Source organism: Neofelis nebulosa, chromosome 5 (assembly GCF_028018385.1).
Source record: "Neofelis nebulosa isolate mNeoNeb1 chromosome 5, mNeoNeb1.pri, whole genome shotgun sequence".
Classification (NCBI taxonomy): Eukaryota; Metazoa; Chordata; class Mammalia; order Carnivora; family Felidae; genus Neofelis; species Neofelis nebulosa.
In genome coordinates, this window is record NC_080786.1 from 26,262,492 (window position 1) to 26,286,857 (window position 24,366).

General features: G+C 48.7%; 1 protein-coding gene and 1 long non-coding RNA gene across 2 annotated transcripts in view; one reads left to right on the top strand and one right to left on the bottom strand.

Annotated features, from left to right (window-relative positions):
* The window catches only part of SH3BP5 (SH3 domain binding protein 5), a 77,517-nt gene that overhangs the window by 17,163 nt on the left and 35,988 nt on the right, over positions 1-24,366 (top strand). Inside the window, exon 3 of the mRNA XM_058729863.1 lies at positions 9,808-9,936. Coding sequence (XP_058585846.1) covers positions 9,808-9,936 — 129 coding nt within the window. The remainder of the gene's footprint in view (positions 1-9,807; positions 9,937-24,366) is intronic.
* Positions 15,073-23,399, bottom strand: LOC131511816 (uncharacterized). The gene is made up of 2 exons (XR_009261758.1): positions 23,318-23,399; positions 15,073-15,298 (listed from the first exon to the last, which is right to left on the bottom strand). It is a non-coding gene; the product is annotated as an uncharacterized LOC131511816 (long non-coding RNA).

Here is a 24,366-nt window from a genome sequence, read left to right on the forward strand (position 1 = left end):
GTGGAGAGACTGAACATCCCAGTGTGGCCGACAGACTTGGTTTATGCCTGTTGTTCCAGCATAATTATTAATAGCGCTCCGCCTCCTTGTCAAAAGTATCTTGGCTTGATTGATGAATCGTCTGGCCGTGTTAATTGCAGGATTAGTCAGGGAACCCAGATAATCTCCCACGAGCCTTCCTCTGCTGCCTCCTCGTGTTCTCGTTGGCTTTCGCTCACTGTCTGCCCTCTCTTTGTGTCTCCCTCCTCGGGCTTCCTCTGTTCCCTGAGAGAGGGTCTTGTATCAGAAACATGGCTGCAAGGTTCTGCCTGATGTGGGGGATGGGGGTGGGCGGACCATCCCCACAGAAGGAACTAGTGGTTTTGGCCTCTGCTACTGAAGTCAGGGCTCGAGGTGGAAGAGAAAAGGAGTCAGAAGGGAAGGGAGTCAGGTACCCGGTCCTCAACAATGTGCTGGCTTCTTCCAACTCGGAGGCCCTATTTTCTTCCCTTTTCTTTCCCGTGCGTGTTTCCATTTCATCGGAGCTGTTTTAACCAGGCTCTTCTGGTTGGATGGAACTGGCTGATGGGGGATTGGGCCTGCACAGCGATGGGGAATGGGGAATGCTGGCTCCAGCTTCCTGCTGGTCTTCTGCCCTGACCCTCCCCTCTCCACTCTGCTTCCTCCTGGCTTCTGCGTGCTCAAGCCTTGGCCTCGCTGGTCTGGCTCTCTAGGCCCTGGCTGTACCCCGGAGCGGTCTTTCCAGTTTCGCCTCTGCTGCAAAATTCCTGAAGGCGAAGTGAGATTGTCCTGGCCCCCCTTCTCACAGGCTGTGAAAGCCACTCCCCACGGGAGCTGGGACTGAGGGAAGGAAAGCCGGACAGAGGCAAGGAAAGAAGGCCACCCACCGGAGGGCCCGAGGAGCGAGGCGTGGTCTCAGAGTGGAAAAGTGGAGTGAAATCCAGGGTCAGGAGCTAGACCTGCGCAGTCCACTGTAGCAAACCCTAGCCACGTGTGGCCGTTCAAATTACGATTGAAACATCAGAATTTAATTAAAAATCCAGCTCGTTGTACCAGCCACATTTCAAGCTTTTATTTAGCCACAAGTGGCCAGTGACTTCTGCACCGGACAGCACAGATACAGAACATTTCCATTCTTGCAGAAAGTTCTGTGTGACGGCCCTGGAGAGCACTTAACCCTTTTCACCCAAGCACTGTTTTAAGTGCTTTCTTTGTGTGTTTTAGTAGTTGCCACAAGTACTCTTAAAGATTGGAGGGGGTGAAAAGAAAACATGGTACGTAGTAAACATAAAAACATTTCAGGTACCTTATAACTGGTCAGTAAGCCAGAATGTTTCCAGTGGTGCCCTTGGTTCTGTAATTCTAGAATGTTCCTGCAAACAGAGACTTTACATTTCTGACTCGTTCGTCTTCTGCCACCGTCATAATTTTTGCCTTATCCTAGTTCTGTATCTACTGTTTATTCCATATTTCCCTTTAAATTGATTGACATTTTTACTTCATCTTGCTTGAAGTGGAGACTTCATGACTGTAAGTGAAAAGCCATCAAAAGGAAATACTTTTTTTGAGAGAGAGCGAGAGAGTGTGCCCATGTGTGTGCATGTGCACGAGTGGGGGAGGGGCAGACAGAGAGAGAGAGAGAGAGAGTGAACGCGTGCTTGCCGAGTGGGGGAGGGGCAGAGAGAGAGAGAGAGAGAGAGAGAGAGAGAGAGAGAATGAATGAATATCCCAATCAGGCTCCATGCCCAGCACAGGGCCTGATGCAAGGCTCGATCTCACAACTGTGAGATCATGACCTGAGCCAAAATCAAGAGCCAGACGCTTAACTGACTGACCCCCCCCCCCCCCCCCCCGGTGCCCTGGAAATGTGTTTTTATTTAAAGCAAACTTTTAATTAAGTTTTTAATTTTAATTCCAGTCGAGTTAACATACAGCATTATATTAGTTTCAGGTTTCCAACATAGTCATTCAATAATGCTATTCATCTCTCAGTGCTCATCATGAGTGTACTCTTAAAGCAAGGTTTTTATTGAAGAATTTTCTGCGTGTGTGCAACTGCCCAACTCCTAAGGGCACAGCTTGGTGACTTTCAAACCAGTGCCGTTTTGTTTCCAGTGGATGTGTTTTGCTTATCAAATTCTAGCAGATTCCCTTCTCTATGGGAGGCTCAGCTAGATTAGCTCCCCCTTTCTCAAAATGTGGATTAGCAGCTGCATTTGCTGTGGAGACATGGTAGCACCAAACAGGACCCTCTACTTGGACAAAATCAGAAGGATTCAAGAAAGATCTGAGCAGGAACAACTGCTTCGCTGTTAATGAAAATGCACTGGTGTTTCTAGTTTGTGAGATGTCTTTGCAGGGCAGGCCCCGGGTGGGGTGGGTGGGAAGAGTATGGGTTAGTCTACACAGCAGACCTGATGCTTCTGGCCTCAAGTTCCCTTTACACGTTTTTTTTTTTTTAACGTTTATTTTTGAGACAGAGAGAGACAGAGCATGAATGGGGAGGGTCAGAGAGAGGGAGACACAGAATCTGAAACGGGCTCCAGGCTCTGAGCTGTCAGCACAGAGCCCGACGCGGGGCTTGAACTCACGGACCTCGAGATCATGACCTGAGCCGAAGTCGGCAGCTTAACCAACTGAGCCACCCAGGCGCCCCTCTTTTTTTTTTTTTTTTTTTTTTAAATGTTTTCTTTTGTTTAAATGTTTATTTATTTTTGAGAGAGAGAGAGAGCGAGTAGGGTGTGGCAGAGAGAGAGGGAGACAGAATCAGAAACAGGCTCCAGGCTCTGAGCTGTCAGCACAGAGCCCAACACAGGGCTTGAACTCAGACCGTGAAATTATAACCTGAGCCAGAGTCAGACACCTACTTGACTGAGCCACCCAGGTGCCTCTCCCTTTACACTGTTATAATCATTGAGTACCCCAGAGAGCTCTGTGTGGGTAATATATATATTTGCTGTGTTAGAAAAGTTAACCTCGGTGTCTCAGTAGGTTAAGCATCCGACTCTTGATTTCAGCTCAGGTCATGATCTCATGGTTTGTGGGTTTGAACCCTATGTCGGGCTCTCTACTGTCAGCACAGAGCCCCCTTGGGATCCTCTGTCTCCCTCTCCCTCCCTCCCTCCCTCTCCCCCCGGCCTCCCGTCTCTCAAAAATAAACATACATTAAAAAAAGTTAAATTCATTCATTATTAAATTCATTCATTTAAAATTACAATAATAAACCTATTACACGTTGACATATTTTATGAGAAAATAAGTATTTTCCCAAACGAAAGGAAAAAAAATTCGTGAAAGGAAATTAATCATTTAATGGTTTTTTGTCTTACAAGTCTCTTTGTAGTCTGGCTTCCTAGAAGGGCTGAGTTGTGTGCTTCTGCATTCCGTCTGCTGCCATGTCTCCTGTGAGGTAGTCTCTGGGAAACCCCACTGAAAACTCATGAGAGAATGAAGGTGAAAAGGCAACTAAGTCCAGTGTGATTAGGAAAATGGTTTTGACCTTGCAGAGCCTCGGGGACCCCTACCGTGGTCCCCTGGACCACACTTTGGGAACCTACAGGTGAAGTGAAAGCCATTGGATGAAAAGACTAAAGGTATGTGTCCTTGTCTGAAGTCTGGCACGCACTGGCGTGTGACCTCAGGCCACATAGCGCTTCACCTGAGATACGTGTAGGCTGGGGACCATCATTCTTGCTCAGCCCGTCTTACAGGGTCATTGTGAGGCTCAGGTAATGCCTGTGAAATCTCTCTTCAAGCAGCAGTGTATTTATAAATGGCATTACTCAGGCTCTTTTGAAGTATGGTGTCATCTTTAATTTGTAGGACAGTTATTTTTAAAAACTGATGTCCCATCTTAATCTCCCTTGGTTCTGGGGACACCTTTGTGGAGGAGAAAGGCCGTCATTCTCAGCTTACAGGTGACATCATTGAGGCTTTGATGAGCGGATTGGCCAGAAAACAGACTCGTCCTCAGTGGGGTGACACCTGGCGCACTGTCTCCAAGGCATGCCGGCCCTGGCCAGTTTGGTTTCGCTGGAGTTCTTACCTGATACTGGCCTGTATTTTTGACATGCACATTCAAAACAGGGATTCTGTGCCACCCTCAGCAGTTCTTTGAATAAATTGCCCTGAGTCACCTAATGGAAATGACACAGTTTTCAGATTTGACGCTCTGAGGGATCCCAGCTGAGGGAACCAGCCCTGCCTGGTAAATGGCTTGTTTTTCTGGGCTGGTAAAAGGTCTGCTGGCTCTCCCGAGGTAACGTTATACAGAAGTGCATGGGTCGTTTACTGTAGGGAAAATAGCTTTCTCTCCTCCCGGGACATTCCTGGAAGTAACCCTCCACTCTGATCTTGGGAAACACATTTGCCTGTACTTGTAGGAAATGGGAGAACCGCAGTCCTTTTCTTGAAATAGGAAATAAGGCAAAAAGCACAAGGTCAGTTGCGGCAAGCTGTCTGAAAGATGTAGCCAACTGGCACTCAGAGGGATTTGGAGAAATGCTTTGTCCAGGTTAGTTCCGGGTTCTGTTCCATATAAACATGACTTTGTTGTCAGGGTTAAAAGCCTCTAGCACTTAACCATATTTAATTACTAGTGCTTTGCCATAATACGACTGTAGACTGACCCTCTCCTCCCTATCTATATTAATTATGACTACTTTCACGCCTACTTGTCTATCTTTTTATTTAAGGTTTCATTCAATTGTGAATGACAGAAATGCAAGTCAACCGCTTTAAGCAAAACATAAAACAGTTGCGACAGCTGAGGTTGTGTGTGCTGTTTTGGCTCTGGGGAAGGTGGAGTGTAGGGTGAGACTGTAAAGCATTGCTACTTCCGGAAGCTCGGAGTGTTGCCAGCTGGGACTTCCTCCCTCTCCCAGGCTCTCCCCTCATGTTGCCAAGATGGCTGCCATCTGCTCTAGCCTTTCATTCTATTCTCTCAGCCTTCTCCGTGAAAAATAGTTCCTCCGACCGTTCAGAAAAGTCCCAGAATGAAGCCTCATTGGTTCTCATGGGTCATCGAAGCTAGGTGTATCCAAATCTGATTGGCCAGGCCTGGGTCACGTGACCACTTCTGGGCCCTGGGTGAGGCCCAAGAAAGTCCAGGCTGTTAGCATTGGGCTGGCAGAAAAGATGGGGGTTTGTGGGCCCTCACACTCCAATGTTTGTGGAGACGTGTTACTCAAATGGCTAGGATTTTCTGTGGAATGGTAAAAGAACTGGGTCGGCATTATCTTCTCAGGGAGAAGGCTGGCTTTGTGTTTAGCTTTTAACAAGTCTTGGATGAATAGGCTTGTTGGTGGTTGGACGTCAGCCAGCCATGCATCATCATCCCTGGCAACACAGCCTCATTTATAGAGGGAAAACACTGATGTCAAATCAAGTCCTTTGGGTGCAATACCCTTTGATGGCCACACGCTTACCCAGGCTGGTGGTCCCAGGATCTGCCCACCAGCATCCCCTGAGAAGCCCTGTTCACTCTTTGATAAAACCCAGATCTAATCTGGTCATGCCTCTGCTTAAAAATTCACCACGGTATCTTAGCACAGTTTTTAAAAAGGCAAAACAAAAAAAACAACAAAACCCCGTCCTACCCCATTCCCATCTTCCCCTCCCTTAAGGGCAGTTTGATCAGTTGACCATATTTTAGCTGATTAGGTATTAACTTCTATGACTAAATGGTGGGCTCTGTGTGGCTGCTTGTTGATTTGTCAGTTTTAGTTAACCATCTGCCAGCATCCCAATTGGAAGATGAGATTTTCATTTCTTTCCTCCCTCCGTCCCCCCCAAACCACCTCTCTTTCTCACTTCCTTTCCTCCCAACAGAACTATCTTGTAGTCAATATTCAGTGTACGTTATCACAGCTGTGGAAGTGCTTCACAGTGGAGCCTTCCAGTAAACTAGATCACTTTTCTTTTTGTGGAAGAATGCATTCTTTGGTCATTTCTGCCAGGGGCTCATGGGAAGTAAATTGAGATTTACGTGAAAAGAAAAAAAAAAATCCACCCCGTCTCCCCACTGTGCTGGGATAAAGTTCACATGTCTTAACTCAGCACCCACACCCTTCCTTGCTCCAACCCCCACCAGCCCTCCCGCCAGCCGTTCTTTGCTCACGTTCCTCCCTCTGCTTCTAGTGCCCCTCCCTCCCTGTCTGGTGAAATCCCCTTTCTTCGGGGTCTGGCTTGGGTGACACTTGGGGTGGCCTTTCCAGCTGTGTGTCCGCTGCACTGTGTGTGTATTGAGGCCTTAGTGTTTATCACGCTGCCTTATACTTGTCTATTTACTGCTTGAGTTTAAATCTTGGTTCTGCCATTTCCCAGCTCCATGGCTTCAGGCATGTTACCTTCGGGCCTCAGTTTTCCTCTTCGTAAAATGCGAATAACAGCACTATAGCACCTGCCTGATCAGGTTGTGATTGCACGAATTGATGGAATGAAAGCATTTGTGGTCACGTCTGCCACATAGTAAATTGCCCATCTGGGCTCTGCATCCCTCTCCCTCCCTCAGAAAGGCAGGCTTGGTGGGCTATATTCACCCGTGCCCAGAATAGCTCTTGGCAAATCAAAAGTCTCCAGGGGCCGGGCTGGGCACCTCAATGGGTGATGCAGGCTGGCTGTGATTCAGGCAAAGGGCTGGTGGGGACTGGAAAGGGAAATCTCTTTCTAAGGGGGCATCTCCTCCACTTCTAGCCAGTGGTTTCCAGGTAGGAATGAGGGCCCCGTGTTGCTAGATTATCAGATTCTTCTTATGAGAAAATTGAGAATCCACTTTTTTTTTTTTTTTTTTTTTAAATACAGATTTTCCTGACATTTAGTACCCAGCATACGGACCAAAGGCACTAAGCCTACTGGCCCAGGGGCCACTGGTTTGGGGCCCAATTCTCATTTTACAAAAGAGACCCGGAGTGATGATGTGATCTGCCCTGGGTCACACGCTGTTGATGGCCCTCCGTTTTCTCACCTGTGGTCTGGATACAGCACTGGTCCTGAGTCTCGTCAGGGTGGGGACTTGAAGAATTCAGTCATGCTTGTGAGTGCATTTGCAAAGCATCTGCCTACACGGTGTGACAGGTTGTTACTTCCGTCCTGTCAGCTGCCCCTGCCTCAGACGACCTCGGTGTTTTTAAAACAGGATCACGGGTCTCTTTTTGTGCCAGGTGGTAATGGGGGATTGTGTGTACTTGCTGAGCATGTACTGTGCGTCCAGGAGCTATTAGTTGTGTTACATTTGCATTCTCCTTTATTCCTTTTTTCTGCCCTCCCTATGAGATGGAAAGTAACGATTTAATTGGTAATAAAGATGATGAGTCCAGAAGTTGCCTGGTGAGGGCCTCACAGAGGTTTGGTGGAGATTGGATCCATCTCTCTGGTTAAAAAAAGAAAAAAAAAATCCCGGGCTTCAGACAACATGCTGCCTCCTACATATTGGAAATGCAGTCTGGCCAGGGCTCAGCGGGGCTAGTCCCTGGGCTGCCCTGTGCACCCACGCCACTTCCTCTCCAGGACAGACCTGGTGTGCTTTGTTTCCAGAAGCTGTAGCAGGTGACTGCGGGCCTGGCCACATAGAAGAGAAGGCAGAGAAGAAGATGATGATACAGGGCCCACGAAAGGGACCAAGGCCAGTGTCAGAAGTAGGATGGGGCTCAGGAGCTGAGAAGCGCCCATGTGAGGCAAAGGCAGCACCCTCGTATGCTCGAGTGCCGGCATCATTTTCAAACCCATCTAGCAAGCCCTGGTGCAGTAGGATGGAGGATACACAAGTGAGCAGAGCCTTCGTCACCCCCTTGAGCCATCCCCTTGGCCCAAGAGGCCCCTACAGTTCGATGCTTAGAGATAGTCTTCAGATAGTTGCTCGTGAGGCGGGCCCTCTGCAGCCAGTGGAGCACATGTGTTTGTGTGTTTGTTTTAATTTTTTTTAACGTTTGTTTTTGAGAGAGAGAGGGGAGAGGGAGGGAAGGAGGGAGGGGCAGAGAGAGAGGGAGACACAGAATGTGAAGCAGGCTCTAGGCTCCGAGCTGTCAGTACAGAGCCTGACGTAGGGCTCAAACTCACGAACCTCAAGATCATGACCTGAGCCGAAGGTCGGACGCTTCACTGACTGAGCCACCCCGGTGCCCCAGGTGTGTTTTACCAGCTGGGTGGCTGCTTGGTCTTGGGGCAGCCCCACGGCTGGTGTTCATGCATTGTTCCTTCTCTGAGTATCTATTTCCCCTCTCAGATGTGTGCCCCTTTCCTCCCACCCCCACGAGGCTGTGTCAGGCAAATGCCTAAGGGAAAAGGAGTAGAGGGGTGTGGGGTCTGGAAAGTACTAACCCAACCCTCCAATATGTCGCCCTAGACATTGGACTGAGTTTCTTCTTTTTAATTTTATTTCCTCCTCGTGAAGTCCGTGGATCTGGGTTTCTTGACTTTGACACTGTGGTTAAGCCTAGAATGGCCTGCCTGCCTGTTCCTCCCTTCCAACCCCTAATTGAGACCTAAGTTGCTTGTAGCTGCCTCCAGGATGGGTGGCCACCCTTATCTCTTGCTGTTTTCCACATTTCTGACTTCTAGTTTCATTCAGACTGTGCCGTTCCCTCTCCCCTCTTGGCCGAATATGGCTTCTCTGCCTGCTCGGGGTTCAGTATTTCCTCTCCCTCCCTCCCAAGTGACCATTCATGCTCTGGGCTTCTGTAGAGATATCACCCCTCTGGATGTTTTCCAAGTCTCTCACCGCCCTGTCCCGCCTTGCCAGACCTTGTGAGGTTCTCTGCTGCTGGGTTCCGTGGCACCTGTACTCATCCTGGCGTGGACTCTTCTGGAATGGCTATGATGCCTACCTCACCCGCCAGACTGGACGTGTCCTGTGGGCAGGGACCAAGCCCCACACCCAGCATAGGGTCTGCCATGTGGGAAGTTTCCAATCAGTGTTTCTGCATGGAGGACTACATTATATGGTTGGGGACTCCATGGGAGCATAGGACATGGTGCCATCACTGAAGCTGCCCACTGAGGAGATAGAGCTTTTAAATCAAGCCTGAGCTGTCCACCTTCATATAGTAGTCACTGGCCACACTTACTTTTATTTTTATTTACTTTCATTAAAAACTTTTTTGGGGGCGCCTGGGTGGCTCAGCCGGTTGAGCCTCCGACTTCAGCTCAGGTCATGATCTCGCGGTCCATGAGTTCGAGCCCCGCGTCGGGCTCTGTGCTGACCGCTCAGAGCCTGGAGCCTGTTTCGGATTCTGTGTCTCCCTCTCTCTCTCTCTGACCCTCCCCCATTCATGCTCTGTCTCTCTCTGTCTCAAAGATAAATAAACGTTAAAAAAAAATTTAAAAACTTTTTTTAACGTTTATTTTTGAGAGAGAGAGCACGAGTGGAGGAGCAGAGGGAGAAGGAGACACAGAATCTGAAGCAGGCTCCAGGCTCCGAGCTGTCAGCAGAGCCCTGCGCGGGACTGCGAGATCATGACCTGAGCCAAAGTTGGCTGCTTAACCGACTGAGCCACCCCGGCGCCCCTGTGCTTATTTTTAAAATAGAAATATACTTAATTAAAACTGAATAAATTGGAAACACATTTCCTCAGCCTCCTTAGCCAATTTCAAGTGCTCAGTAGCCAAATGTGGCTAGTGGCTACCATATTGGACAGTGTGATAGAACATTTCCAGTATCACAGAGTTTTAGACGGTGCTGCTCACAAAGATATTAATTTAGGAGCTTGTAGGTTTTGTGAAGGCCCTCCTTGGTGCTTTTGGATAGAGAAAGTGGATTTTCGTGGATGCCTCCTTAGGCCTCAACTGTTCCTCGTTTTCTCTTGGCTGCAGGATGCTCGTCAGAAGTTCCGCTCCGTTCTGGTGGAAGCAACGGTGAAGCTGGACGAGCTGGTGAAGAAAATTGGCAAAGCTGTGGAAGACTCGAAGCCCTACTGGGAGGCCCGGAGGGTGGCGAGGCAGGTAAGGTAGCCCCGCTGACCGTCTCCCCTGCCTCCGCCCCAAACCGTGTTTTGGATGCGCCTTCTGACTTCTGTGTCCCCGGTCGAAGGTTAGAAGCACGAGTCCCCCAGGATGCAGAGCCACCACGACTTTGTATACACTGCATTTGAAGACAGCCTCTTGCTTTCTCCTTCCCCCTACCCAAGCTGCTCCATTCCAGCTCCTGATGCTATTAATAGAGTGTGGGTGCTGGCATTTGGCCGACCCTGTGAGTGGGTGCCACCTGGCTACCGAGATGGTGCCCAGATCCACACCCCCAGGCAGCTGGGCCAGCTGGTGTGGACGAGAGGACATGTCTAGAAGACAAGGTGTCTTCCTCTGCCCTCTCTGGTGATCGCCTGGCAGGCAGCAGGCAGAAGACTCCCTCCCTTGCAGCGTCTTCTTTCTGGTTTGAGAGGAATTTACCATTTGCTTCTCTTGAGACGTGGGTTCTTTGCCCCGAGAGCCCAAATAGGCAACTGGGGAACTGGCACCAACAAAGGGGCAGCAGAGGGAAGCTGTGGTCAGGCGATTGCTGGACGGCATGGGACCGGGCTCTGGTTTCAGAATGTGTCCTCCTTTGTCCCCATTGAGGTGGTGCAGTGTTCTGCCTCTGTCCCCTCCCAGCCTCCGCTAGCCGGGCCCTGTGAGTGGGGGAGGAAGAGAGCCCCCGATGCTCACCGGTGTCTGCTGGGTGCCAGCCCCGGGGCTTTCGCACACCCCCGCTCGCTCTGGCTTCCTCGCATCATGTCTTTTCAGTGTGCGTGGCCACCCAGAACGGGCCTAAGCGGTTGGTCCAGAGTGTCGGTCTCGTCCGTGTCGTGTGTTTATGTGACGGAAGGTGCCGGTAAGAAAGCGTTCAGTGAGTGACGGGGACGTGTGCACCAGGGTGTGCATGCGTGCGGTTGGGCACGGTAGAGCAGGGAGGGTGAACTCTTGGGGAGACGAAGCCTCACAAATCTAGGAACATGTTCAGACAAGACCTGTTGAGGGTCAGGGGCCAGGACTTGGGCGTTCTTCCTCTTTGCCCTGCCTCCGCGGGCCTCTCAAATTTCTCATCAGGGGATTCCCTCGATGCTTTAGTGGCTCTCCTGAGATCCTAGCTGCGTATGTGTGTTCATACTCTGAACCCCGAGCTGAGCTTTCTGTTTGGAACCTGCCAGATAGGTTGCCTTATTCCTAGACAGAATGGCCACCTGAACCCTTCCTCCTTCCTGACCAGCTAACCCGGGTTGGTCAGCATCAGGGTGCCTGTTACTCACTGGGCTGCAGCAAACTCTGAGCAGCCGCCCCCTCTTTCTGCCTTTCTGTGGGAGGTGAAACGCTTCTCAAAAGGTCCTCCGGACCCTGAGGTACTGTTTCCAAAGTGCCTGTGTCTCACCGGTCTTTAAGGGGCACCCCCAGCTGGGGATGGGTCACCCCCCTGCCCCATGTAGCCCAGAGTAGCAGTATTCTTGACCTGAAATTGCAGTGTAAAGGGTTTGGGTTTTGGGTTTGAGGAGAAATTTACAATAATTTAACATAAACATTGATCAGTACCAAGGAGGTCGTGAAACCTTTTCTGAAAGTCTTCAACCCTCTGACTCTCTTGAGCCCACGAGTATCTGTTAGAACTATGTGCCCATGCCTCGGGATTGTTAAGACTGGTCTGTTAAAACAACCCCTTGGAGTTGGGGCAGTGGTTTCCTCACTTGGTCCCCTGAGCTCGGGCTTCGACACCAAGCTGGTGAACAGGACCTTTGTGTTCAGGGACCAGTGGACGTTGGCCCATCAGGTCACTGGCCCCAGCAGGTGGGAGGTGTCCATCTTTGGCTGTACTCGTGTCACATGTGCTTCTACCTCAGAGTCTTGGAATTTGCTGGTGCTTCTGTGTGGCATTGTCTAGTTTTTTAATGTTTATTTTGAGAGAGAGTGTGCACAAGTGGGGGAAGAGCAGAGGTAGGGAGAGAGAGAGAGACTGAATGAATGAACGAACGAATGAATGAATCCCAGGCAGGCTCCACGCTGTCAGCACAGAGCCCGACATGGGACTTGAACTCATGAGCTGTGAGATCGTGATCTGAGCCAAAATCGAGAGTCAGACGCTTAACTGTCTGAGCCACCCAGGTGCCCCTCTGTTTGGCATTGTCTTAACCCCAGAATCTGCATGGTCTGCTCACTCAGTTGTTCTTCACTTTTCTGCTCAAATGTCACTTTATCAACAACAAAGCCTCCCTGGGCCACCATTGAAATAACTGCTACTTGCTATCTCCACCACCGCCATCCCTTGTTCCTTGATGTGCTTTTTCTCCATGGCACTCTTTCTGACTTGTTATTGTTGTTTGTAGTAGCGAAGCTCCATGAGGGCTAACGGAACAAATGAGTGAACCATGCATTGACAGGCCTCCAGCAGGGCCAGTGTTCCTCCCGGCCCTTCCTTGGCATTCTGAGCGTTTCCTTTGTTGTTCCTGGTCCCCCTGCCCCCCGCCACCCTGGCTTTCCTGCCCTGTGGCCACATAAGCGGAAGGATAGGAACACAGCTGGCAAATCTGTTGATTTAAATCTCATTTGCCGGATAGGTCCCCAGTTGTCTGTGACACATCTGGGATAGATCTCATACCACTCTCTTCTTTTCCTTCCCCAAATCCTCTTTGATGGGAAAAGAGGTGGGAGGGAGCTGGGTCGGTAGAGTCTCACTGCTGGGCAGCTGTGAACTATGGCATCGCTCCTTCCTCTCATCCCTTCTCTTGGCTAGTGAGGCTAGTGATCGTGACAATTACGGAGTCCCTTGGGTGAGCCACTGAGTCATCAGGTCTCACAAGATAATAGCCAGACCCTGGGGATGACTGAGTGACTCACTGTCAACCGGCAGAGGCCAAGAAGAATGTGAAGGGAACCCCTGCCTTCTTGCAGGTGGGGCAGGAAAAGGAGGGCGGAGAAGGCCCAGAGTGACCTCCGCCCCTCGCCCGCAAGGGACCTTGCTGGCGTATAGCCGAGGAACTGGAAGGATGCTCAAAGGCTGAGGCGGGGCACGGATGTCACGTTTCATCTGGGCACACGGTGGGCTTTCTGGGCTTGGGCCAGGTGACTGGGTCTGTTTGTGTACCAGCATCCTCTGACCTTCCTGATGGCGAAGGGGGTGGGGCCCACCTCCAGCGGCTGCCAGTTGGGCTTCCTGTTTTCTTCCTCTCTCTGATCCCCACCCCCTTCCCTTCTGTATTTACAGACCCTTTGGCTGTGTACAGCAGGGACGGTCTCTGAGCATCTCCTTCAATGTGTATCATGAGGCACTGTGTTCCCAGAGCCTCTGCCTCCTGGTCTAGGAAGGGAGCCTAGACCAGGCTAGCCGAGGCGGTTATGGGAGCCGCCTCGGCTCTCCCGTGAGGTTGTCTCAGGACTTCAGGGAGGCACCGTGTTTGACAGGGGAATCCCTGCATGAATGTAGGTTTCAGCTTCATTAAACACCTTTTTTTGTTGGAGAAAATTTCGAAAATAGACGAAATGAAGAAAAGAAGTCCCTGTATCTTCTGTTAATATTTGATGTGTGTCTCCTTTTTTTTTTTTTTTTTTGTATGAGATCATCCTGGTGGTGGTTTTATGATCTGTCTCTCTGAATGCCCATGTCCATCCATCCAGAGCCCTGATGCAGAAGAGACTTAAAGAGCTTGGTTTTCCATAAAGAGTCTACGAAGAGTTGTAATTGTTGGGTCAGTAGAAATTGTATTTGCTCATCAAAAATTTGCATTAACTCTATTGGTCCTGTTGTCACGTTGGATAAGGAATGAGTCAGCTCCAGTCCTATGATTGTGAAAATCCAGCCCAAATTCCGCCAAGAGGAGGGAGAACATAGCCCCCCACGCCCAGCTGGGGTGGGGGCAGGGAACTGGCTTTCATTTATTTGAGGGTTTTTGTCCTTGAGCCAGAGCATGTTTGTAAGGCTGCTTTGACATACCTGTCAGCCCACTTGGCCTTCAGCGTGTAGAAGGCGTCAGTGTCTGACGAGGGGGTGGAGCCATGTGAGCCCGAACAGTTGAGCTTTTCTTGCTAGCTTTGCTCCTGGGGCTCTGACTGGTCTAGCAGTGGCCCTGGGCCTGTCGTTTTTATCACTGCCAGTCCCAATGCTTCCGCTTTTTTGTTTCTCTTTTGAAAGTGTGGTAAACTATAGAGAATGTACATATCACCATTTGAGCCATTTCGAAATGTATAACTGAGCAGCATTAAGTATGTTCCTATTAGGGAGCAGCCCCACCGCCATCCATCTTCAAGTTGTGTTAGATGCCAACTCCCCCTTCCTCCCTCCACCCCAACCCTTGGCAACCATGGTTCTACTTTCTGTCTCTGGGATTTTGAGTCTTCTAAGTGCCCCATACAAGTGGAATCATGCAGTATTTGCCCTTCTGTGACTGGCTGATTTCACTTTGCATAACCTCTTCAAGGTTCGTCCATGTTACGGTATATGTTAAAATTTCATTCTTTTTTAAGGCTGAGTAATATTTTGTGGTATGGATGTAGCACATTTTGTTAATCTGAAGGTGAACATTTGGGCAACTTTTGTTTTTTATTAATTTATTTTGAGAGAGAGCAAGACAGAGACCACAAGCAGGGAAGGGGCAGAGAGAGAGAGAGAGAGGAAGAGAAAGAATCTCAAGCAGGCTCTGCACTGAGCCCAACACGGGGCTTGAACCCATGAACCATGAGATCATGACTTGAGCTGAAACCAAGCGTCAGATGCTTAACTGACTGAGCTACCAGGATGCCCCAAGTCTTATTTTTAAATGGTTGCAGTGTGTCAGAAGACTTTGCAAACCTGAAGAGCAACATAAATGCAAAATAGGGTCATTCAGTGCTGGAAGTTGCCTGTATTGTGTTTATGAGGCCGTGTGAGTCCACGTTCTATACTCAGCCTCCTTTGGGGAAGTAGGTGAGAGGAGAGGCATTTGAAACTTGTAGAGTGACTTAGCTGTAGGACAACCGGCAAATCTTGGCCTCTGAGCCAGACAGATTGGCTTTGAATCCCACCTTACCATTTAATAGGTGTGGGACTTGGGTGGATTACTTAATCTCTGTGCCTCAGTTTCCTCATCTATAAAATTGTGTATGTTAGCTTTTGCTGTGAAACAAACCACCCCAAACCTAAAATGGCCTAAAACATTTATTTAGCTCATGATTTGGGTGGGCAGTTTTTCTGATGTTAGATGGCTTCATCTGTTAGGCACTTGGCCTGTTGTCAGCGAAGGCATCCCGGGTGACTGGACCATATGAGTCTCATCCAACAGGCTGGCTTCTTTCCTGTGGTGTTGGGATTCCAGGAACTAAAAGGACAAGCTCTCTTCGAGCCTCTTCCTGCATCACATGTGTTAATGTCCTGTTGGGCAGAATAAGGCACACGGTCAGTCCAAATTCAAGAGGTGGGGAAAAATAAAGTCCACCTGTAAAGCACCTGTGAAATGTTGTAGCCATTTTTGGCAACTTACCACAGTAATGGAATTAGTACTTGTAAAACATTTGCACCAAAAAAAAAAAAAAAAAAAAAATCTTAGTTCTTATTCCAGATGTATTTTCCTCTCAAATATTGTGTCTATCTCTCTGGTGAATCTGCTGCCTTGAAAACAAAAGACCACCACACCAAAAACCTCTGGATGGAAGGAACAATCCTGTGTTGGGTAAAGTGACAAGAATGTGAGGACAGGAGGGTGACCCCACGCAGTCAAGGAAATACTGAGTTGCTTGTGGGGGTAACATGTGCCAGAAGATCAATAATAATGCAGAGGGAGTCTCTGACTTGCCTGTTCACTGATCACAAACACTCTGAGCCCTCACAGACAGTGTGGTGAGGGCCTTGAATGCATGGATGGAGAGTCATGTTTGCCACGAGATGAGACAGGTCAAGTGGATCAAATAATGCCTTGAATTCTTACGTTAGTCATAGAGGAACAGAGCATTGTAGTCTCTTTTTTTGGTTGGGGAATTCTAGATGCTGATTTTGTTGGCAGAAGACCTTCTGTAAGTAGAGAAGTAGAGGGCCAGGTTCCACAAACTTGGGACACAAACTTGAAGATATGTCAAGTATGGGTTCTTGCTCTCTTTACTTGTTGGTTTTTGTTTTTTGTTTTGTTTTTTTCCCTTCTAATTTATTTTCTTTCATTCAACAAATATTTACTGGGTTCCTACTAATTGTAGAGCACTGTTGTAGCCACTTGTCAAGAATGGGACAAAGACCCTAACTCTGTGGAGCTGGCATTCCCCTTTTAGTCTTATAAAAGCATGTGGGGTGGGGTGGGGTGTTTGGGGGCAAAAGTGGAATCTCTGTTACTGATCTGATTTAAAGTGTGGGGTTGTTCCCCCCTCCATCTGAGACATAGAGTGAGTCCATGGATTATAGTGGGCTAGTGGGTTGGCAAGTTAAAGGTTTCTGAAAGTGTTTTCTGAGCATCTCCCCTTTGTCTGTGCTGGCCATTGTGGAGCATAAAATGTGGTCTGTATCATCCAGGAGCCCTGTCAACACATACAAATAAGATGATTTTTATGGCATAGGTAATTACAGTCCATTGTTCTTATTCACAATAGTTATGTTCTCCAAAGCCCCTACCCGGATGCCTGGGTGGCTCAGTCAGAGGTCTGACTCGGTTTCAGCTCAGGTCATGATCTCACAGTTTGTGGGATTATTGGGCTCTGTGCTGACAGCATGGAGCCTGTTTGGGATTCTCTCACTTCCCTCCCCTGCTCATTTGCATGCTCTTTCGCTCTCAAAATTTACTTAAAAAGTTGCTACCCATGCTGAATTAGAGAGGCATCCTATTGAGGTATTGCTTGTAGGTGAAATACAGGGTCCAGTTCCTGAGAGCCTCGGGTCACATTTTCATCAACTGACCCATACGTAGCCTTGTTTTATGTATGTTTGTCTTTAAAGGCACCTTACTTAATATATATGTTTCTTAAAAATAATTATATACAGTACTTCTTTATAACAAAACACTAGCCAAGGAGGGTCAAACATTTTTCCGACCCTGGGTGACACGATTGTAAATTTACTTGGCTTTGAGCATCACACAGTGCTTTTTAAATTGGTCAAGACCTCCCATGCATTGATACCAAACAGAGTCCACAAATTTAAACTTGTCCGTAGCTTCCTCATGCGCTATGGACGTGACTTTAGCACTCACTGGAACAGCCTCTTGTAGGAATCTGCAAATTTCCTCTTTCTTTTTCTAGATGCACTGTATTGTTGATTCATTAACAGTAGACTCATGGCCAACAGCACTATGACTCACACCTGAATGAAGCTTATGTAAAACATGTATTTTCTCCTTACATAAGGCATGTCAGAGCCTTCTTGCACTTAGGAGCACTAGACAGCACTTCAGCACTAGGCTTGGGGGCCAACTTAAACAGCTGAATCGAACAAAAAGCACAAAAATGTGAGGAATGTGGCACCAAGACAGAGATGGACAGTTGTTTACAACATGAGAGTTGAAACAAGGAGGCAGAGTGTTGCCTTGTTGGACCTCAGCTGGGAACATGCATGTTGAATAACTAAATGTTTTGCTTCTCTCGGTGGGTCTGGACCCTGGAGATACCATAAATGTTGATTTGGGGTAACAAGTTGTAGTGAGTAGACACATTTGCAAATATGGGATCCATGAATAACGAGTATCATTTGTATTCACTGAGTAAAGAGTCCAGTGGGTGAGGCTCGTGGGTTAGACAACTGAACCACAGGGCATAGAGGTAGACGTCGTGTGGAAGAAGCCAGGGGGTGGTGAGGTCACTTAGGGGCTGGAGGTGGAAGCCTGGGCAGAAAGGTGCACATGAGCCCCAAAGTGCAAGAGTCTGGGTAGAAAAGACAAAAGAGCTGAGATCTGAGGGAGAAGTCAGTGTGGACGTAACCTGGGGTAAGTGCGTCAGCTCCAGAGCTGTGGAAAGGAAGCTTTCTGGGAGCTGAAGAGCCAGAAAGGGAAGGAATGACGGCCAGCTGAGCGAGTACCAGACAGCCTCAGCCCGGCCTCCACTCTGGGTTGAGACACCTCAGAGCAGCCACAGTGGGCTCTTACGGGCGGGGTTCTATTCTTTGAGACGGTGATTAGACATTGAAGCCAAATATTGTGTCTTCCGTTAATAGTGGCATCATCTTTAGAGATCTAACTATGTGCCAGGCACCATGTGTACTGCTCTGTGTAGGGGAGAGCATTTATCTTTCCTGTTTGTCCCCATATTACAGGTGAGGGACCTGGTCTGAGAGCCCAAAGACCATTACTTGCGTCCGTGCGTAAACCCTTCTGGTGTCATGGCTTAGTCTGAGAGAACACGAAGGCCAGCTTTAACAGACGGAGTGGTTAACCGGCGGTCAAGAATGAGTCACTGGGAACTCCGAGGTTTTGACCTGAATAGCCTGAATGCCAGTAGGAAGTTGACTGTGGGGATCCAGCTTTGGGAGAAGGGGGTGCGCTCACCCTCCTGAATGTTAAGCCACGACGGGGGCCGCGGTGGGGATGTCATGGGCGAGGATGCAGGATGGCTTGGAGGGGGGGAGCTGGGAGTCGACTCTGGACAGTTTACTGGAAGCGTGTGCGTGGAAAGAACTGAGTCAGAGCTTCAGGATGGAGGGAAGGAGGGAGAGGAGAGGAACTTTGGCACTCTGAGTACCGAGCACTTTTCTACATACTTCACATGCAGGAGGGAGGTACTTTTGTAGGTTTTGCAGAGCGGGAAACTGAGGTTTAGCGAAGTCGAGTTACTCAAGGCAGTGTCCCTGCCTTTTCTGCTCAGGGGGTAACTGTGAGGCTCTTCTTCCAAGCAATTTGGGGCCCTTTGAAACTCCTTCCCCTTGTGGCACGCCCTCCTGCTTCTCCTGCAACTCGGGCGCGACCTCGTCATGAATCCCTTCTTCCCGGTCACCTTTCATTTCCGCTGGGCGGCAGCTCCCACGTAGGACTCGGGTGAGGAGGTCTGGGTCACTGACGTCCTTCCCCATGGCCCTGATCACGTTCCCACTGGGGGGGGGGGGGCACAGGCCAGTTTCTGGGAACTGCGTCATCCCTGCGGCCCAGGGTAAGGGCAGGCGGTGAGTGATGGGGCACCTGCCCCAAGGCAGAGCTCCTGGTGATTTACAGCCAGAGAGGAGAATGGACTGTTAACTCTCCCTTGCCTGTAAGACTGCATCCTGCTTTGCAGTCTTGCTTGGAATTTCTGGGGAAGAAGCAGGTGCATTTGGGAAGCCTAGATGCTTGATCACTGATGGGGTCAGTGAGAGGGTCGAAGTGACCCAGGTCGAAGCCTCCTGACACAGAGTAGGTCTTGAGGCTTACGTCGGCAGGGCTCACCTCCCTGGAGTCACCGCGCCTCGTGCTTGGCTGGCTGTGCATCAGGCTGTGTTGGGGCTGCAGCAGGGCGTGTTGCTGATCCTGGGGTTTTCTCCTCTGGTGGTGCAGTGGGCCGCTTGCTTTGACCCTTTCCTGCCTGGCAGGTGTCAGGAAGCTACCAGTGCGGGTCTGGTCGCAACAGAGTCTCAGCCCAGCAGTATTACCCCCCATTACCTTGTCAGTTGGGAGTGTCGTCAGGGCCAATTGCCTCTTCCTTGTCCCCTTTGCCTTTCATGGGGTCATGGCTGATGCCCAGTAAGTGCTGCTTGGCGGGCAATGTGCTGCCTGAAGCTGACACAGGTGGTTTGTCACCGCGGCTCGAAGGTAGTGGGAGGTGTGGAGTTTTGTACCGTATCCAAAACCGTGAGGCTCCTTGGATGTTTCTCTTCTTTCTTTCCATCTTCAATAAAATTGTTGCGTTAACACGGACCGACCCTTCCCTCCCCTCTCTGTAAACCACTCTGGAACGAGTGGCAGGACGACCGATGTCTCAGCTGAAGAAAATCAGACTATGGGACATATTTTTATTTTATAAATGGGGGTGGGCCTTTTTATGCTGTCAGGTAACAAGGTTTGGTCCCGGACAGATGGTGGTGTTTCTCTTGATCGCTTTTGGCTCACCTTTCCGTTCCCTTTCCTCACCTTGCGGATACCGTCTGCCCACCCTGCTTTCCTTCCTTTCTCCTCCAGTCCCCCTCCAAGCCCTCCCAGTGTGACTTCATATTCTCCTCCTTTCCTTCTGTGAAAATCTACCCTGAAGAATCGATGGCCTTATTCACACTAAGAAGCAGAAGAGCGAAAACAGTCAATCAGAAAAAGACAAATACCATATGATTTCACTCGTATGTGGACTTTAAGAAACAAAACAGATGAACATAGGGGAAGGGTGGGTCGGGTAGAGAAGAGAGGGAAACAAACCACAAGAGACTTTTAAGGACAGAACAAACTGAGGGTTGACGGAGAGAGGTGGTAGGGGATGGGCTAGGTGTATAATGGGCATTAAGGAGAGCACTTGTGATGAGTTGAGCACTGGGTGTTACATGAAAGTGATGAATCACTGAAATCTACTCCTGAAACTTGTATTACACTGTGTGTTAACTAACTTAAAAAAGAAACACTCAAAATAATAAATTAAAATTAAAGCAATGTAAATACCTGAACCTAAAAAAAAAAAAAAAAGTAGATGAGTGATAAGGCTTAGGGATTTACGGACTCTGGACATTTGAGTAGCTCTGCTTTAGAAGCATTCCCCTGTGTTGGGACACTCTGCTTCCTGTGTGTGGGACTGCAGATTCCCAGCTCAGGGTCTGTGGCACAGCAGAAGCTTCTTGACGTGTGTGAAGGAACCACATCCATTCCCAGGAGGGGAGTGTGTGTTCATTTCTGCATGGTGGAATGTTTTCATGGAATGTAAACCAGAGGTGGAGGCAGCAGACAGAATATAGGATTTTCGGTTGATATGAATTTCAGATAGTTTTTTCAAAGATACCTCCGGGGGCGCCTGGGTGGCTCAGTCAGTTGGGCAGCCGACTTCGGCTCAGGTCATGATCTCGCGGTCCGTGAGTTCGAGCCCCGCGTTGGGCTCTATGCTGACAGCTCAGAGCCTGGAGCCCGTTTCAGATTCTGTGTCTCCCTCTCTCTGACCCTCCCCCATTCATGCTCTGTCTCTTTCTGTCTCAAAGATAAATAAACATTAAAAAAAAAAAAAGATACCTCTGTCTTATCAAACTCAACACCCAAAAAACAAATAATCCAGTGAAGAAATGGGCAAAAGACAAGAATAGACACTTCTCCCCCAAAGAAGCCATCCAGATGGCTAACGGACACATGAAAAAATGCTCAACATCACTTGCCATCCAGGAAATACAAATCAAAACCACAATGAGATACCACCTCACACTCGTCAGAATGGCTAAAATTAACAACTAAAATTAAAATTAACAGATGTTAACAGGATGCGGATAAAGAGGGACCCTTTTGCACTGCTGGTGGGAATGCAAACTGGTGCAGCTACTTGGGAAAACAGTGTGGAGGTTCCTCAAAAAATTAAAAATGGAACTACCCTATGACCCCACAATTGCACTAGGTATTTATCTGAGGGATACAGGTGTGCTGTTTTGAAGGGGCACATGCACCCCCATGTTTATAGCAGCCCTATCGGCAATAGCCAAAGTATGGAAAGAGCTCAAATGTCCATCGACGGATGAATGGATAAAGAAGATGTGGTGTATATATACAATGGAGTATTACTTGGCAATCAAAAAGAATGAAATCTTGCCATTTGCAACTACGTGGATGGAACTGGAGGGTATTATGCTAAGTGAAATTAGAGAAAGACAAATATCATATGACTTCACTCATGAAGAATTTAAGATATAAGACAGATGAGCATAAGGGAAGGGAAGCAAAAATAATATAAAAACAGGGAGGGGGACCAAACATAAGAGACTCTTAAACATGGAGGATAAACAGAGGGTTGCTGGAGGGGTTGTGGGAGGGGGGGATGAGCTAAATGGGTAAGGGGCTTAAGGAATCCACTCCTGAAACCATTGTTGCATTGTATGCTAATAATTGGATGTAAATTAAAAAGTAAATTAAAAAAGATAAAAGATACCTCTATCTCATGTGATATTTGGGACTTACGTAACTAAAAAAAATTATTTGTTGTGTACCTGAAATAAAATTTCACTGGGAGTCCTCTGTTTGTATGTGTTAGACCTAGCAGCCCTCCAAAGAATGGGAGCTGTGTCATCAGCCAGATGGATAAGGTGGTTTTTGGAGTCAGCCCTGCCCCACCTCAGGTCCCTGAATTCATGGCATGTGTTGCTGTGGAGGGATTCTGGTCCCTGCTGTGCCATTCCTTAGCCTGTAGCCTTGGGCGGGCACAAGGGAACGTGTAGGAGCATCCAGGACAACTGAGAGCACTCAGCATCTCACACTGAAGTTCTGCTCTCCTAAGCCTAGTGTTCCCAGGAAGCAATGGGTTTCTAAGAAAAGTGGCTGAGTCTACGACCACGGCCCCCTTCAGCCTTACCAGCTTGATTGCAGAGAGCTGGTCAGCTCCAGACAGAATTCTGAAGGGCTCCGTGAACGGGCCACACAAACTAGGTCTCTTCTGAAGGATCTTCCCAAATGTGGGCCCCTCAGCCACTCTTTCCCTCCACTTATCCAGGCACCAACTGGCATCTGCCTCCCTTGAACTGTCTCCCCTTCCCCATGCTCAAGTGTCTTTGTTAGTTTGATCATTTATTCATGTTTGTGTGTTAATTTTTCATTTGAAAGCTTTGCTAGGCGCCGAGGCGCTTACATTCTCACAGGGGAAGGAGTGCCTCTTTGGTTCACTTAGGGCAATGATCTGCTATGTTCAGGAAGCCTTGCTTTGTATGTTTCCCTTGGAGGAAGTAGGTTGAATGGAAGTAAGGAGGAGACCATTTGTTCTTCAATTCGTTACCAGCCTCAGCACATTCCTGTGGCAAAACATCGTACCGCAGAGAAGATGGTGGGCCTTTTTTATTTCTAAAAGTCATGGTGTATCGATCTCCTCTAAGCTTCTCTTATTCTTTGAATTTAAGTCTCTTGATCTCAGGCTGAGGCCAACTAAGAGAAGGTTGTCTTTACACAGAGGAGACTGGGAAGTGTGTTTTCACACTGGCCTGGGCACTCAACCAAGGTGATTGAAGGCATCTCTAGTGGGTTCTTTTGAGAACAGTTGGAAGGAAATCATGAGAAGAGGGCGCTGTATTGAGTTTATGTAGATTCCTCTTCTGGCTTATCCCAACATCTCAGGCCGTAAGAAGATATAAAGCTCCACAGCCTGAAGTCCTGAAATTTACATTGCCTTATGCACAAAATAATGGCCTCCTCTTATGTCAACTAGGAATTGCATTTGGTTGCAAGTAACCAAGGACTCAAAAACAGTAGTCTACACACATTAGGATACTTTCTCCTGCTTAAAAGGAGGACCCGAAGGAGGCAGTCTAGGTTGGTGCTCTGACCCCATGGTCATCTGAGACCTAGCGACTTACGTGTTGCTCAGTCCTGTGTGAGTCCCAGCCTCCAAGCCACATCATGGTCCAGGGTAGCTCTGGGAGCTCCAGCCGTCACATCTGCATTTCAGAACAGAAGGGGTGAAAGAGGAGTGGGGAAGGGACATATGCTTCTTCTCTTTTAAAGAGTCTACTTGGAATTCTCAGACAACACTCTGCTTCCATTTTACTTCCAGAACCCAGTCACATAGTCATGGGTAGCTGCAAGGGAGGCTTGGCTTAGGGTGGTTTTTTAGTTGTACGTTAGGGTGGAGGGGAGGATAGATATTGGGAGGCAGCCAACCAATTGTGCCACGTCTGTGCTGTGGTTTACCTGTCTGTCTTGTAGAAAGACTCTGGGTCGGAAGGAGTTAGAGGTGAGCAGGTGTGACCCCCCAGAGCAGACCAAGGACTCGCTGGAGTAGGGAAATGTTACGCCCTGTTTTCCTCTGCTATGTCACTTCCCTCCCTTCGTGGTATGTGGAGAGACTTCCTGTCCTTTTATTGTGTCGGAGACCTAGGAGGAAATCGTAGTAGCTTCCCATGAAGGTGTAACTGTGTGCGTGTATGTGTTTTGTCAAGTCACAGAATCCATTCATACTTTCTTTTAACAAATACGAATTAAATGACTCATTTCCTATTGACACTTCTTTGGTAGAAGCCCTGCTGTCTCTTGCGGGGATGATTGAAATAGCCTTTCAGTTGGTGTTCCTGCCTCCTTGTGCCCCTCCCCTACCTCCCCCCCCCCCCCACCCCGCTGCCTCCCAACTGAATCTTGCCAGAGTCAGTTCTGCTGATAGTTCCAAAAAAGTTTGGCGTGCGGGCGGGATGGTTGCTTTTGTGTGTCACCTTGTCTGGGCCACACCAGCACCGAGGTACGTGGTCAAACATCATTCTGAACGTTTCTGTGAGGGTGTTTATTGGATGAGATTTGCATTCAAACTGGTGGGATTGAAGTAAAGCAGATTGCCCTCCATAATGGAGGGGGGCGGGGAAGGTGCTCGTCCAATCAGTTGAAGGCCTGAATGGAACGAAAGAGCGACCTGCCC